The 15,031-nt window shown below is 43.8% G+C and overlaps 1 protein-coding gene across 3 annotated transcripts in view; it reads left to right on the top strand.

Annotated features, from left to right (window-relative positions):
- SNX30 (sorting nexin family member 30) overlaps nucleotides 1-15,031 on the top strand; it is a 112,116-nt gene that overhangs the window by 37,458 nt on the left and 59,627 nt on the right. For all 3 annotated transcript variants that reach the window (XR_006792196.3, XM_064579397.1, XM_045882953.3), the window contains exon 2: nucleotides 13,187-13,378. Coding sequence is in view for 2 of the 3 variants with exons in the window: in XM_064579397.1 (XP_064435467.1) it covers nucleotides 13,187-13,378 (192 nt within the window). In the remaining variant the exon portion in view is untranslated. The remainder of the gene's footprint in view (nucleotides 1-13,186; nucleotides 13,379-15,031) is intronic.

Consider the following 15,031-nt stretch of genomic DNA (forward strand, 5'->3'; position numbering starts at 1 on the left):
ATCCCAGGGCAAACGTAGGAAGGAAGGAGGATTGAGCTTCCTACTAATAAGAAAGTAGGGTCCTGGAACTTAGGAAATACAGTTAAGATGCATTTGAATAACTCTACGGGGGGGGGGGGGGGAAGATACTTTAGCTTAAAGTTTCATATTGTTGATAGCACTATTTCCCATCTAGGTTTAAAAAATTATATAGACATTTTTATAATTACATGCATTAGTCAGCCTTGCTGTGGTAAGAGCTCCGAAAATTCAAAGATTTGCAGCAAACATTAATTTCTAGGTCACGGTATGTGTCAGTGGCTGTGAGTTTGTTGCTATGGCTCTTGTCCACAGGGACTCCATTCTGGAGGCGCAGCCCCCGATGGGACATGCCAGTTTCAAGGCAGAGGAGAGAGAACCGGAGAGCTGGTGGAAGGGTGCGGAGGGGAGAGAACCGGAGAGCTGGTGGACGGGTGCGGAGGGGAGAGAACCGGAGAGCTGGTGGACGGGTGCGGAGGGGAGAGAACCGGAGAGCTGGTGGACGGGTGCGGAGGGGAGAGAACCGGAGAGCTGGTGGACGGGTGCGGAGGGGAGAGAACCGGACAGCTGGTGGACGGGTGCGGAGGGGAGAGAACCGGACAGCTGGTGGCAGGGTGCGGAGGGGAGGGAACCGGACAGCTGGTGGCAGGGTGCGGAGGGGAGGGAACCGGAGAGCTGGTGGCAGGGTGCGGAGGGGAGAGAACCGGAGAGCTGGTGGCAGGGTGCGGAGGGGAGAGAACCGGACAGCTGGTGGACGGGTGCGGAGGGGAGAGAACCGGACAGCTGGTGGACGGGTGCGGAGGGGAGAGAACCGGACAGCTGGTGGCAGGGTGCGGAGGGGAGGGAACCGGACAGCTGGTGGCAGGGTGCGGAGGGGAGGGAACCGGAGAGCTGGTGGCAGGGTGCGGAGGGGAGAGAACCGGAGAGCTGGTGGCAGGGTGCGGAGGGGAGAGAACCGGAGAGCTGGTGGACGGGTGCGGAGGGGAGAGAACCGGACAGCTGGTGGACGGGTGCGGAGGGGAGAGAACCGGACAGCTGGTGGACGGGTGCGGAGGGGAGAGAACCGGACAGCTGGTGGACGGGTGCGGAGGGGAGAGAACCGGACAGCTGGTGGCAGGGTGCGGAGGGGAGGGAACCGGACAGCTGGTGGCAGGGTGCGGAGGGGAGGGAACCGGAGAGCTGGTGGCAGGGTGCGGAGGGGAGAGAACCGGAGAGCTGGTGGACGGTTGCGGAGGGGAGAGAACCGGAGAGCTGGTGGCAGGGTGCGGAGGGGAGAGAACCGGACAGCTGGTGGAAGGGTGCGGAGGGGAGAGAACCGGAGAGCTGGTGGCAGGGTGCGGAGGGGAGAGAACCGGACAGCTGGTGGAAGGGTGCGGAGGGGAGAGAACCGGACAGCTGGTGGAAGGGTGCGGAGGGGAGAGAACCGGACAGCTGGTGGAAGGGTGCGGAGGGGAGAGAACCGGACAGCTGGTGGAAGGGTGCGGAGGGGAGAGAACCGGACAGCTGATGGAAGGGTGCGGAGGGGAGAGAACTGGAGAGCTGGTGGCAGGGTGCAGAGGCCCTGATACTCTCTGCTCCCATCTGGTGTGTGTGCCGTATTGGCTTGTGTGCCTTTGGCTGGAGCAAGTCACATAGGCAAGCCAAAAGGAGGAGGGGTGGGGGGTGGGGATGTGCCCTCCTGTGGACAGTCACTTGGCAGTAGTCAGAATGTATAATCCTCTTACAGGAGGGAAGCTAATAACTGCAAATGATAGTGCCATCCCCCATATAGTTTGTGTCCTTTCCTTTGTCACTGAACATTCTTACAGTTACATCAGTTCAGACCGATCATTTTAAAATGTTCTAAATACATCTTCTCCCTATTAAGTGTATTTCAATTTTAGATAATTTAGGGGGTTATTTGGGAAACTGACCTCTTGCCAGGGAGTGATGTGGTGGATCGCTGCATGTTTTCAAGTATTCTTCTCGGGTACCTCAGTGCAGGGAGCTCCACTGTATGGACATCATTGCATTAGCTAGAGTCTTCTGGAACAGTTTGAATAATGGGGTGATATTAGGTATCAGGATCTTGTTTCTGAATTTAGTAGACAGGCCTTTAATGTTTGCTGCTTTTCAAAAAAAATTATTGGGATCGAATTCACATACCCTAAAAATCATCTTTTTTAAAGTATACAATTGAGTGGTTTTAGTATATTCACAGCATTGTGCATACATCATTACTATCTAATTCCAGAATACTTTTGTTACCGCAAAAAGAAGCCCCATACTCCTTAAGCATCCACTCCCTGTTCTCCCTTCCCTCAAGCCCCTGGCAACCAAAAATCTGTTTTCTGTCTCTATGGATTTGTCTGTTCTGGACATTTCATATGAATGGAATGATACATGTGGTCTTTGATGTCTGGCTTCTTTCACATAATGTTTTGAAGGTTCATTGTTGATGTTTTCTGATATAAACTCTTTAAAATATTTAGGAACTTTACTGTTATTGTGTGTCCCCCGCCCCACCCCTGCATTCTCTTCAAAAGTCTCATCATATCCAGCCTGGTTCCTGGAAAAGTCTGCCATGGGACTGGTATTGGTTTTTGTTTTGTTTTTTAATTAATTGATTTATTTTAAAAATTCCAGTATAGGGCGCCTGGGTGGGTCAGTCGGTTAAGCGACTGCCTTTGGCTCAGGTCATGATCCCGGAGTTCTGGGATCGAGTCCTGCATCGGGCTCCTGGCTCAGCGGGGAGCCTGCTTCTCCCTCTGACCCTATCCCCTCTCATGCTGTTTCTCTTTCTCTCTCAAATAAATAAATAAATAAAATCTTTAAAAAAAAAATTCCAGTATAGTTAACATACAGTGTTCTGTTAGTTTCAGGTGTACAATACAGTGATTACTCGGTGCTCATCACAATACGTGTACTCTTAATCCCCTTCACCTATTTCACCCATCGCCCCCACCCCCCACATTCCCTCTGGTAACCATCAGTTTGTTCTCTGTATTTAAGAGTCTGGTTTTTGTTTGTCTCTTTTCTTATTTGTTCATTTGTTTTGTTTCTTAAATTCCACATATAAGTGCAGCCATATGGTATTTGTCTTTTTCTGACTAACTAATTTCATTTAGCATTATACTTTCTGGATCCATTCATGTTGATGCAAATGGCAAGATGTCTTTTTTTTTTTATGGCTAAGTAATATTCCATTGTCTATATATACCACATCTTCTGTATCCATTCATCTATAGGTGACACTTGGGTTGCTTCCGTATTTTGGCTATTGTAAATAATGCTGCTATAAACATAGGGGTGCATATATCTTTTTGACTTAGTGTTTCCATATTCTTTGGGTAAATATCCAGTAGTGGAATTACTGGGTCATATGGTGATTCTATTTTTAATTTTTGGGGACCCTCCATACTATTTTCCACAGTGGGTGCCCCAGTTTGCATTCCCATCAACAATGCACAGGGTTCCTTTTCTCCACATCCTTACCAACACTTGTTGTTTCTTGTCTTTTTGAGTTTAGCCACTCATTTTTTTTTTTAATTTAATTTATTTATTTGACAGAGAGAGAGTGCATACAAGCAGGGAGAGCAGCAGGCAGAGGGAGAGGGAGAAGCAGGCTCCCCGATGAGCAGGGAGCCTGATGTAGGGCTCAATCCCAGGACCCTGAGATCATGACCTGAGCTGAAGGCAGACACCCAACCGACTGAGCCACCCAGGCACCCTGAGGTTAACCATCCTGACAGGTGTGAGGTGATTATCTCATTATGGTTTTGATTTGCATTTCTCTGGATGATGAGTGATGTTGAACATCTTTTCATGCATCTCTTGGCCATCTGTATGTTTTTTGGAGAAATGTCTGTTCATGTCTTCTGCCCATTTTTATTATTATTATTTTTAAAGATTTATTTATTTATTTATTTGAGAGAGAGAGAGAGAGAGAGAGAGTGAGAGAGAGCACATGAGAGGGGGGAGGGTCAGAGGGAGAAGCAGACTCCCCGCCGAGCAGGGAGCCGGATGCGGGACTCGATCCAGGGACTCCAGGATCATGACCTGAGCCGAAGGCAGTCGCCCAACCAACTGAGCCACCCAGGCGCCCTGCCCATTTTTAAATTGGATTATTGTTGTTGTTATTATTTTGGGTGTTGTGTAAGTTCTTTGTATATTTTGGATATTAACCCTTTATCAGATATATCATTTCCAACTATCTTCTCCCATTTGGTGGGTTGTCTTTTTGTTTTGTTGATGGTTTCTTTTGCTGTGCAAAAGTTTTTTATTTTGGTGTAGTCCCAGTAGTTTAATTTTGCTTTTGTTTCCCTTGCCAAAGGAGACCTATCTGTAAAAATGTTTCTATGACTGATGTCAAAGAAATTACTGCCTATGCTTTCTTCTAGGAAATTTATGGTTTTGGGTCTCATATTAATCCATCTTGAGTTTATTTTTGTGTATGGTATAAGAAAGTGATCCAGTTTTGTTCTTTTGCATGTAGCTGTCCAGTTTTTCCAACACCATTTGTTGAAGAGACTGTCTTGTTCCCATTGCATATTCTTGCGTCCTTTGTCATAGATTAATTGACCGTATAATCATGGGTTTACCTCTGGGCTCTCTATTCTGATCCACCAATGTGTCTATTTTTTGCTAGTACCATACTGTTTTGATTACTATGGCTTTGTCATACATCTTGAAATCTGGGATTGTGATAGCTCCAGCTTTGTTCCTTAAGATTGATTTGCCTGTTTGGGGTCTTTGTGGTTCTGTGCAAGTTTTAGGATTATTTGTTCTAGTTCTGTGAAGAATGCTGTTGATATTTTGCTAGGAATTGCATTAAATCTGTAGGTTGCTTTGGGTAGTATGGGCATTTTAACAGTATTTGTTCTCCCAGTCCATGAGCATGGAATATTTTTCCATTTGTGTCATCTTCAATTTCTTTCATCAGTGTTTTCTAGTTTTCAGAGAACAGGTCTTTTACCTCCTTGATTAAGTTTATTCGTAGGTATTTAATATTTTTGGTGCAATTATAAATGGGATTGTTTCCTTAATTTCTCTTTCTGCTACTTCATTATTAGTGTATAGAAATGTAACTGCAAAGAAGTTTCACTTCTTAGGAACTTTACTTTTTTTTAAGATTAAAAAAAAATTATTTGAGAGAGAAAAAGGGAGGGGGGGGTGCGGGGAGAGAATCTCCCGCAGACCCTGCGCCAGGAGCCGATCCCGACGCGGGGCTCAGTCTCACGACCCTGAGATCATGACCTGAGCCAAAACCAAGAGTCGGATGCTCAACTGATTGAGCCACCCACACACCCCTTAGGAACTTTACTTTTATTTCTTAATTTTACTTAGCGATTTTAATGGAATGGCTGATACCAGTTCATTACCAATGAATGATACCAATAAGCATTTTGGTAGTTGTACAAGGACATGATTATATCCAACAATGATTATATAATCAGTTAATGTAATAAATTGCATAATACATTTCCTAGTATTAAATTATTCTTGATTTCCTTGAACATATTTGACTTGATCCTGGAATATTCTTCTTTTTAAAAATTGTTTTAATACACCACTTGCTGTTAACTTTATTGACAGTGTTTACGCTTGCTATCTAATTTCCTTTTCTGTCCTAATATTTTGATATCAAATATAATTAATCCTCATAAAATGATTTAAAAGATTTCTCCATTTTTTAAAAGTATGTGTCTTAGAGTATTTGAATAAAACAGAACTTACTCCTTGATGTTCAGTGGAGCTCAGCTGTACAACAATGGGGCTTAGCTTACCTGTCAGTAAAAGTTCTCTGACAACAGTCCTGTGCTTATTTATTTAGATTTTCTACCTCAACTAAATTTCATTTTGGCCGTGTATTTTCCTAAAAAGGCATCTATCTCCTATAGACTTAGAAGTTTATTGGCTTAGTTATTTATAGCATATCCTTATAATTTATAATAATACATAGAGGTAAAATTTAAATAGTTATTGTCTACTCCCCTCCCCCACTCCCTTCTGTATGGATCAGGTTTCCTAAGTTACTTTATCTGACTCATCTTTTAGAAGGCTTGTAGTTTTTACTTCCTTCCATTTTCAATTTATACTTTAACTTTTTTATTCCCTCTTGCAGTTTTGACTTTTTGTCTTTAATAGGAGCACAAAGTAAATGTGGCCTAAAGTGTTCTATTTCATGGGATAAATCTTTTTCAAATACATATATTTATCTGTTCTTGAGGACTGTGCTACTTTCTTCGTGTTTTTGTCGTCTTGGGTCTGAACATGAATTAACATCGGCTGGGTATATTTTTAGGTTTTCTTGTGTCTAATGAGGTAATGCAGGCGTGCCATTTGCCTCCTCTCAGAACAAGTGAATTATTGGATCTCTTCTGTTTCTCAATGATGTTAGAATTGTCTTCTTGGATCTTAGGTTGAGTTGAGTAATCAGTTGACAGTTGAGTTGAGTGATCTGTCAGTGGGGAAAAGAGTCAGAAGGAAGAAAGCCAGGGTCCTGGTTAGTCCTCTGGAAACTTGGCTTCATTTCTCTCTGTGTCTGGATCCAGTGTAGCCTGGCTTCCTTCTTGTTTCGAATGTTCTCCCCATCTCAGTAGAGCCTAGCTCCTTCAGTTGGCAGTCTTGCCTGCCTTGTGCTTGGTGGACCCTCCCAGGGCAGCTGAGGAGCTGCCTTCATGTTCCTCTGACCTTTGTCTTGCATTTGCATCTCCACCCTTCATGGAGAGAGGAAGCCGTGTGGGCAGGCCTCCCTCTATTGGTGGTCCTCACGTGGCCTATCTGCCTGTGCATGGCATCCCCTTGCCCACAGCAGCCAGCCACTCTGGTGGTCCTTCTCTGCCCCCCTGTTGGCCCTTCACTCCCCCATCCCCCCAGAAGATCGTCCTTTCAAATTATAGAGTGTATATGAGGGCTTCAGGGCATTTTCTACTTCTTTGGTAATCTTGATAACCTTAAGTGACCTCAGGGACAGGGGTTAAAAGATACCTCCTAGTTCTTTCCTCACTTGTGTCCCAGTTAGATCCAGTAGAAAACCTTTGGAAGTTTTGGTATTTGGATGGCGTTCTTGCCTGGTTTCCAATCTTGTCCAATTCCAGTCACTGTTTTGCTTTTATTTCCCCCCCACTGCTCTTTCTTTTCCATTCTCTGGGTTGTTAAGTTAGTATCTGGAGAATGGAAAGAGGGAGAAAGCAAAGGTGCATCTGCCCAGCTCATGGAGTTTATCTAGGAGTCTAGATTTGTAATGTTTAAATGAGTGTGTAACATTCCTATTAATGTAAACACTATCATTTCCTGATTATTGAGCCCTTGGGATTTTTCCAGGGTTCACTGTGTTCTTTGCTCTGTTATGAGCATCTTTGAACAGAACATTTTTGGGATTTTCCCTTTGAATGTATTCTCTAAAGTGGGCTTAAATTCAACTTTGCAGCAAAGTCAACAATCAAGAGTGTTCTGTTCACTTTGTGTAGGACATATTCATTCTTCAAGCATCTCCTGCGTGCTTGGCAGGAGGGAGGTACAAATGGAGACAAGTCAGGTACGGTATGTGCCTTCTCCCCTTCGGTATAAGGATGCCTTATGTCAAGCTCTTCTGAAACTAGATCATCATGTTGCCCACATTCCCCTAATAGTATCAAAAAGAGAAGTTAGAGTATTTAAGCATGACTTTTTTTTTTTTTTAAGATTTTATTTTAGTCACCCAGTGCTCATCACAAGTGCCCTCCTTAATAATCCGCATCACCTATTTCACCCATCCCCCACACACCTCTGTCTGGTAACCATTAGTTCTCTATAGTTAAGAGTCTGTTTCTTGATTTGTCTCTTTTTTTTTTTCCCCTAAGCATGACTTTTAAAAAATTAAATCCGTATTGGCTCCTAATGTATACCACTTTCTTTTCATAAACCCTGTGTATAATGTAATATAGAATTTTGCCAATGACTTATGTTAATTTAATAATCTATCTCGTGGCTGACTACAATGGTAGGTCTAATAACTGAAAGTCTTTGAACCAGAGGGGTTTCTGAAGCAGCTTATGTATGTGTTTCTCTTCCTAGGTAGAAAGGGGTAGAGGGGGGAGAAGAAATTCACTTATAACTGAAACCTGCATAAGTGAGAATTGATATTTTGGAACAATGAGGAGTTTTCATTTATTTATCAAGTATGTAGTTGTAATTTTCACAAGGGTTACTGTAGCTATAGTAAAATCATTAAGGAAAGTGTATTTGAGGCACCAACAATGACTCTTGATACAATTTTTATTTTCAACAGCATTTATTAAGTATCTGTTGTGAACCCAGCCCCATAGTTTCTAGGGGGATTCAAGAAAACTTGCAGACAAGTTGATTTCACTTTTTTTTAGCACCCACTCTGTTCTAGGCACTGTTCCAGTTGCTTCCATATACTAACTCACTCAATCCCATTATACCCATTTTATAAATGAGGAAACTAGGGCATGGAGAGATTTAAGAAACTTGCTGAAGTCACACAGCTTGTAAATAGTGGAACTGGACTTCAGAACTGCCTAGTCATTGCTAAGCTCAGTTTATTTATTGAGTCCCTGCTATTGGCAAGGGGTTGAGTTGGATTATTTCTAAGACTCATTCATTTATCAGGTACTTACTGAGTACCTACTATATGCCAGAGGATAGCGGAATAAATAAGACGAAAGTCTCTACTCTTGTCAGTCAGTCAGTCAGTCAGTACATAATAAGTTTTCAGATAGTGATAGTCTTTGACTAACATAAAGCCAGGGAAGGGGCTGGAAAATGATAGAGGGGTGCAGGGATATTTTTAGATTTTGTGGGCTGAGAAAGCCTGAGTCGTGTCATTTGAGCAGAAACCTATTTGAAGAGAGAAGCCAACCACATGGAATGTGAGGGGAGAAGAGTGATCCAGGTAGAGCGGGCAGCAAATACGGAAGCCCTGAGGCCTAAATGAGCCAAGACTTGTGCATCTGGAGCAGGATGAGCTAGGGGGAGAATGTCAAGGATGAGGTCAGGGAGAGTGATGAGGTCCCATTGGCCCTATAGGTTATGGGATGGAGTTTGGATTTGATTCTGAATGCGATTGGATGTCTTTGAGAGTTTTGAGCAGGAGAGTGACAGACATGCTTTGATTTTTCAAAGAGCTCTCTGGCTGCAGGGTAGAAGCCTGACTATAGGGTAGTGAAAATGAAACAGGAGGCTTTTGTGTTGAGCCAAGGTTTCTCTCACTTCTTGCATTCTGTAATTCATGTTGGTCAGAAAGGTGCTGCCGTTCCACAGCACCTGCTCTAGAACTTAGGTCTCTTAGCGAAGCACACCTCCTGCTAGAGGACTCTGATCCCTGACCTTTTCCTCCTAAGATTCTCATATTTTCCTTCCACCTTTACTTCTCTTGGGGACTGTATCTTGAGGCGGAGTCACTTGGGGCATAACTTGTATTAAGACCCTCAGGGAAATGTTAGCTTTCCTTGATTGGCTTTAAAAACAGAAGCTTTGTGTTTACCCAGAAGGATTTATGGCCAGATAATGGAGCTATGGGGTGTTGTTGGGTTGGAAAAAGCCACACAAAAGGCATTTGGCTTGATAAGAACCTTGAACTCAGAACTAGAAACCTGGGTTCAGCTCTTAGCATAGCGATGACTAGCTTCATTTGGACTCGATACCTGACCTTTCGGAGTTTGCCTCCTTCTCGGTAGAGACGTTATCTGTCTTGCTAACCTCACAAGGCTGCCCTGAGCTGCGATGAAATAAGAACATGGAAGCATTGTGTACATGTGTGCCATGGAAAGCCCAGCTGGTGGGGTCCAGTTTTAGGAAATTGTAGACATTTGTAAGTCACCGGCTATTTGTATGTGCTTACGTAATGGCCCGTGAAACACCTGATAGTAAGGGTGGGAGCGTTTCCCTGGTCACACAGTTCTTTTTTTTTTAAAGATTTTGTTTATTTGATAGAGAGAGACACAGCGAGAGAGGGAACACAAGCAGGGGGAGTGGGAGAGGGAGAAGCAGGCTTCCCGCCGAGCAGGGAGCCCGATGCGGGGCTCGATCCCAGGACCCTGGGATCATGACCTGAGCCGAAGGCAGACGCTTAACGACTGAGCCACCCAGGTGCCCCCCTGGTCACACAGTTCTAGGTGGAAAGACTCTTCAGTGTGATAAGATCTGTTTGCCTGACTCTTCCCTCCCCTCGCCCCACCCCAGTGACCTGACTTGAGAACAAGTTAACTTCCCGCTGTCTGGCCGAGACATCTCCAACCTTTGTGTGAGCTCTTTTTGGAAAGTTATTGGCAGAGGTCCCCAGAGCAAAAGTCAGGTGAGTTGGCTTGGAGCCATTGGGAGACCGGCACACAGACAGACAGACAGACAGACAGACACGCGTACACACACACACACACACACACACAGGTAAACGAGGCACAGTCATAGTTGTTGGGGACTTGCGGTGTTTGTGGATGTTACATAAATGATTAGAACTGTGAAAACTGCTTCAGTGGGAGTATCTTCAAAGAACTGAGAAGATTGACTAATTTTGTCAGGGGGCAAATCAAGGAATGATTCCAAGAGGAGGGGGCATTTGAGCAGATTCCAGTGAGATACTTGGAGACCACTACGTAAGAAAGACGGGTGGCTTTGCAAGCAAAGGTGAGGGGTATGAAACAGCATGGTGGGTTCTGGAACGGATGCCATGAGAAACAAGGCTGGTAAGATCCTTCAAGGCCAGACGGTGCAGAGCTGCTGTGGGTGGCTTAGCTGACTAAAGATTTTGAGTTCTTCCTTTCTCTTGTGCGGTGTTCAGCCATGGCTAGAGCTGATTTGAGGCCCCACGTGCTAGTGTTGATGAAATGTAAGCAAGGCTGGGCCCCTGCAGTGCCTAGCGTGGTGCCTTGCCTGAGGTCGGTGTTTAAACATTACATACTGAAATGAGGGAGACACGATGGTGATCACGGAGTTCCAGAGGCGATGTCCTTGCAGACCCCCAGGCCCTGGGGCGTGGACAGTGCATGCCCAGTGGTGTCTGTCTGCTGACAGAGTGGTCAGATCAGCTGGACCCTGCTGCTGATGACCCTGCAGTCCTGTCTGCACTGAGGGCAGCTGCTGTGGGGTTTGACCAGCCCCCCGGCTGGGGAGAAGCGGAGAGTGGGCTCTCTTCCCACAAGTATCTTCTGTGAAAATGGTATCCATTCAGTAACTAAAATATTTTTGACATTGCGTAAATATGCATGTGATTAAATTCTCTGCAGTCAGTAGAAATGGAGACAAACGAAGGTGCCTTATCTGTTTACTTTCCATCATCCACTGAGTGGGGGGGACATTGCCCTTGACTCCAGACCATACTTCCCTCTACCTTGTCACAGCCCTCTTCCCAGATGTCCCATGATCAGCTAGAGCTCATGGATGTGACTGCTGGGTTGACCTCTCATTTTCTCTGTGTTCTCTTATCTGGGAGCTAAGTCAAATCCAACCTACATACAAGAAGAGAATTTAGGGAAAGCATCTCCCCACCTCCGACCTGTGATCTGATGACCTGTGATCAGATGACCTGTGATCGGATGGCCAAGAATGTTTCCAAGGCTTTTTCCATGGTGTCCTGTCACTTTCTTACCTTATTCCTGTCTTTGCCTCCTGATGAATTTACGGTGACATGCAGATGCATTCACATCTACTGCTAGACAGGGCTTTGTCTGTTATTAAAACCTAAAAACCAAAAAAGGTAAGACTGCACCTTTTTTGGATATTGTAGGAACGTAACTTAATCAAGTGACTTCCTCCTAAGGCCTAAAGAGAAAGAGGTCCATAATTCAAAAAATTTTTCCTTCTCTTTCCTTTCTGGCATTTGTACCTCTTCCCCCGCCCCCCCCCCCCTTGTAAAGCTTTTATATTGTGGACATATCTACACATACACAAAAGAGGAGGGAACTGGTGTCATGAACTTGCAAGTCCCAGCTTCAGCAGTTAGCAACTTCGGGGCATATCTTGTATCATTTATATCCCCGTCTATGTATCCTTCATTATTTTGAAGCAAATATCACACATCCTGTCATTTCATCCATGAATATTTTATTTTTTTATTTTTATTTTTTTTAAAGATTTTATTTATTTATTTGAGAGAGAGAATGAGAGAGAGAGCATGAGAGGGGGGAGGGCCAGAGGGAGAAGCAGACTCCCCGCAGAGCAGGGAGCCCGATGCGGGACTTGATCCAGGGACTCCAGGATCACGAGCCGAAGGCAGTCGCTTAACCAACTGAGCCACCCAGGCGCCCCTCATCCATGAATATTTTAGCATATATTCCTAAGAGATGAAGACTTTGTAAAATCATAATACTTTTATTATCATGCCTGATAATTCCTTAATATCATCCAATAACTGATCAATATTCAAATTTCCCAAATATCACAAAATCTGTTAATATTTTGTTTTAATCAGGATCTGCTGCAGTTGTTATAATAGGTCTCTTAAATTGCTTTGTATCTCTAGGTGCTCCTCTGTCTTTTTTTTTTATTCCTTGCAGTTCATTTATTGAAGAAACTGGGTCCTTGGTTCTCTTTAATTTCACACAGCGTGGGTTCTGCTGATTGCATCCTTATAGTATGGTTTAACATCTCCCTCACTCCTCTGTATTTCCTACAAATTGGTGTTGTGTCTAGAGATTTGTTCAGGATTCAGATCCAGTTTTTGGGCAAGCATGCTTTTTAGGTGGCGGTGTGAACTTCTTTCGGGAGGCACGTCATGTTTACTTGTCTCTTTGTGATGGTTGATTGAGTTTTTAAATGTGCCAAGTATTTAAGAGGGTTCAGATCTGTTAATGTGTCCCTGGGCCCAGGTGGTGGTCTTGAGAAAGGGGGAGAAAGAGAATGCTCTTGCGGTGTGCTCCTGGCATTCTCTCTCTGTTGAAGTCTGACGGTGGTGGGGGCTGTTAGGTTCTCTGTCCCTGAGCTGTGTGCATCTTGGAGGTTCCTTCAGTGCTTGCTGGAAGATGAGTCGGCATGAATTTGACGCAGAGCACTCCCATAGTTTGTTTCCCTCAGTCCCAGAAGACCTGTGCACTCAAGAAACACTTAGTAGGGAGAGGCTCAGTTTCTTTGAACGTTTACTTTTGTATGTAGAGGTGTTTCTTGGTTTGGCTACACAAGGCACTTTTGCTGATGTTCTCCAGACAGTGTGTTTTCATTTAATTGTAAGGTGACTCTTTCCTTCTTTCAGGATCTCATTTTGCCCAACGGTGGTACTCCAGCAGGTACTTCGAGTCCAGCTTCTTCATCTTCCCTTCTCAACAGACTTCAGCTTGATGATGACATCGATGGCGAGACCAGAGATCTCTTTGTCACAGTTGACGACCCCAAGAAGCATGTCTGTACGATGGAGACCTACATTACGTATAGGATCACCACCAAAGTAGGTCCCTTCATTATCTTCTGCCCCTATTGAACGGTCTTGGTGAACTGGAGACCTGCCACCTGATTCCTGCCTTGGTTTCTCCCTCCCTTTGTAGGACTCGGTTCACCTTCATTCCAATGGTGGGTGTGGCTTTTTGAGAGACTAGATGTATTCAGATTAAAAGGATTCTATGTGAATTTTTTCCTTTAAAATGAAGGAGAAATTGTGACTATAGTCTTTCAAATAAAACATTTAATCCCTCTACTTTCATTATTTTTGGTCATAATACTATTTAACAAGTTAATATTACATTACTATTGAAATTTATGCATCATTGTATCATCCTAAATCTCTGGTGAGACCATGGTTGTAATTTGGTGTAATTGGAATGGATCATAGGGGGAGCGAAGTAAGAGAAGGATGGGAATGAAGGTTGATTGCCTTTCTGCTATGGGCCACACGGGTAGTGAAGCAGGGGGCTGAGATTGACTGGCTTAATGTTCACACCGACCCTCAAAGGTAGATCTTGTGGTTACAGTTTTAGAGATCAGGAAACTGAAGAAGAAACTTTAAGTAACTTGTTCATGGTTACAAAGTTGGTAACCAGGATTCTAACTTGAATTTTTAAGGACTGTCAATCCAACATTTTTATTTTCAAACCCATACTCTTTAACCTAATTCCACTTATTGTATTTTTTTTAAAATTTTATTTAATTATTTGTCAGAGAGAGAGAGAGAAAGAGCACAAGCAGGGGGAGCGGCAGGCAGAGGGAGAAGCAGGCTCCCTGCTGAGCAAGGAGCCCAATGGGGAACTCGATCCCAGGATCCTGGGATCATGACCTTAACCAACTGAGCCACCCAGGCATTCCAACCTAATTCCACTTATAAAAGAATAACTTTAATGTGTCATTTTTTACTTTGGAAAATTATTTTCTCAATATTTAAAGTAGCATTACAATTTTAGGTTTTGAGCAGGGTTTCTCATCCTTGGCAGCAATGACTTTTTAGATTGAATAATTCTTTGTTGTAGGGGGTGTCCTCTGCACTGTAGGGTGTTTACCAGCACCCCGACCTCTACCCAGTAGATGCCAGTAGTACCCCCCCCCCAGCCCTCGGTGGAGACAACCAAAATTGTTTCCAGACATTGCCAAATATTCCCTGGGGGGACAGTGTTACTCCTGGTTGAGAATCACTGATCCAGAGGAAGAATAACAATATTTACACTATTAGGAGAAAGTATACACGATCACTTTACATATATTAATCTATGTGTATACTTCTAACTTGTGTTACTTGATTACCAATTTATGATAAAAGGATATGGTAAAAAAGAAGCCCAAAATGGAGTCGCTTGCCCCCCACTACAGCAAACCAAGACTGATTTACAGTTTCAACCTATCCTAGAGTCATCACTTTGTATTTTTGAATAAAGAAAGTGTTTTATTCAGGAAACCATCCTGTTTGTGATATCCCCCCTCCACCACAGGCCACATGATGAAGAAGGATTTACAGATATTTTTAGAAGTTTTAATAGATTGAGGGCACCTTAGTGGATGGTATTAAGAGAGATATTTATGAACATCTCTTCTGTGCCTTTTCTCTTTTTCATTGCAGAAGTTAATTTTTCACTTGAAAATTTAGTAGGTTCTGTAAACTCAAATTTTGTTTCTT

Source organism: Mirounga angustirostris, unplaced genomic scaffold (assembly GCF_029215605.1).
Source record: "Mirounga angustirostris isolate CCGP_5_RB_7025 unplaced genomic scaffold, mMirAng1.0.hap1 SCAF_15, whole genome shotgun sequence".
NCBI lineage: Eukaryota > Metazoa > Chordata > Mammalia > Carnivora > Phocidae > Mirounga > Mirounga angustirostris.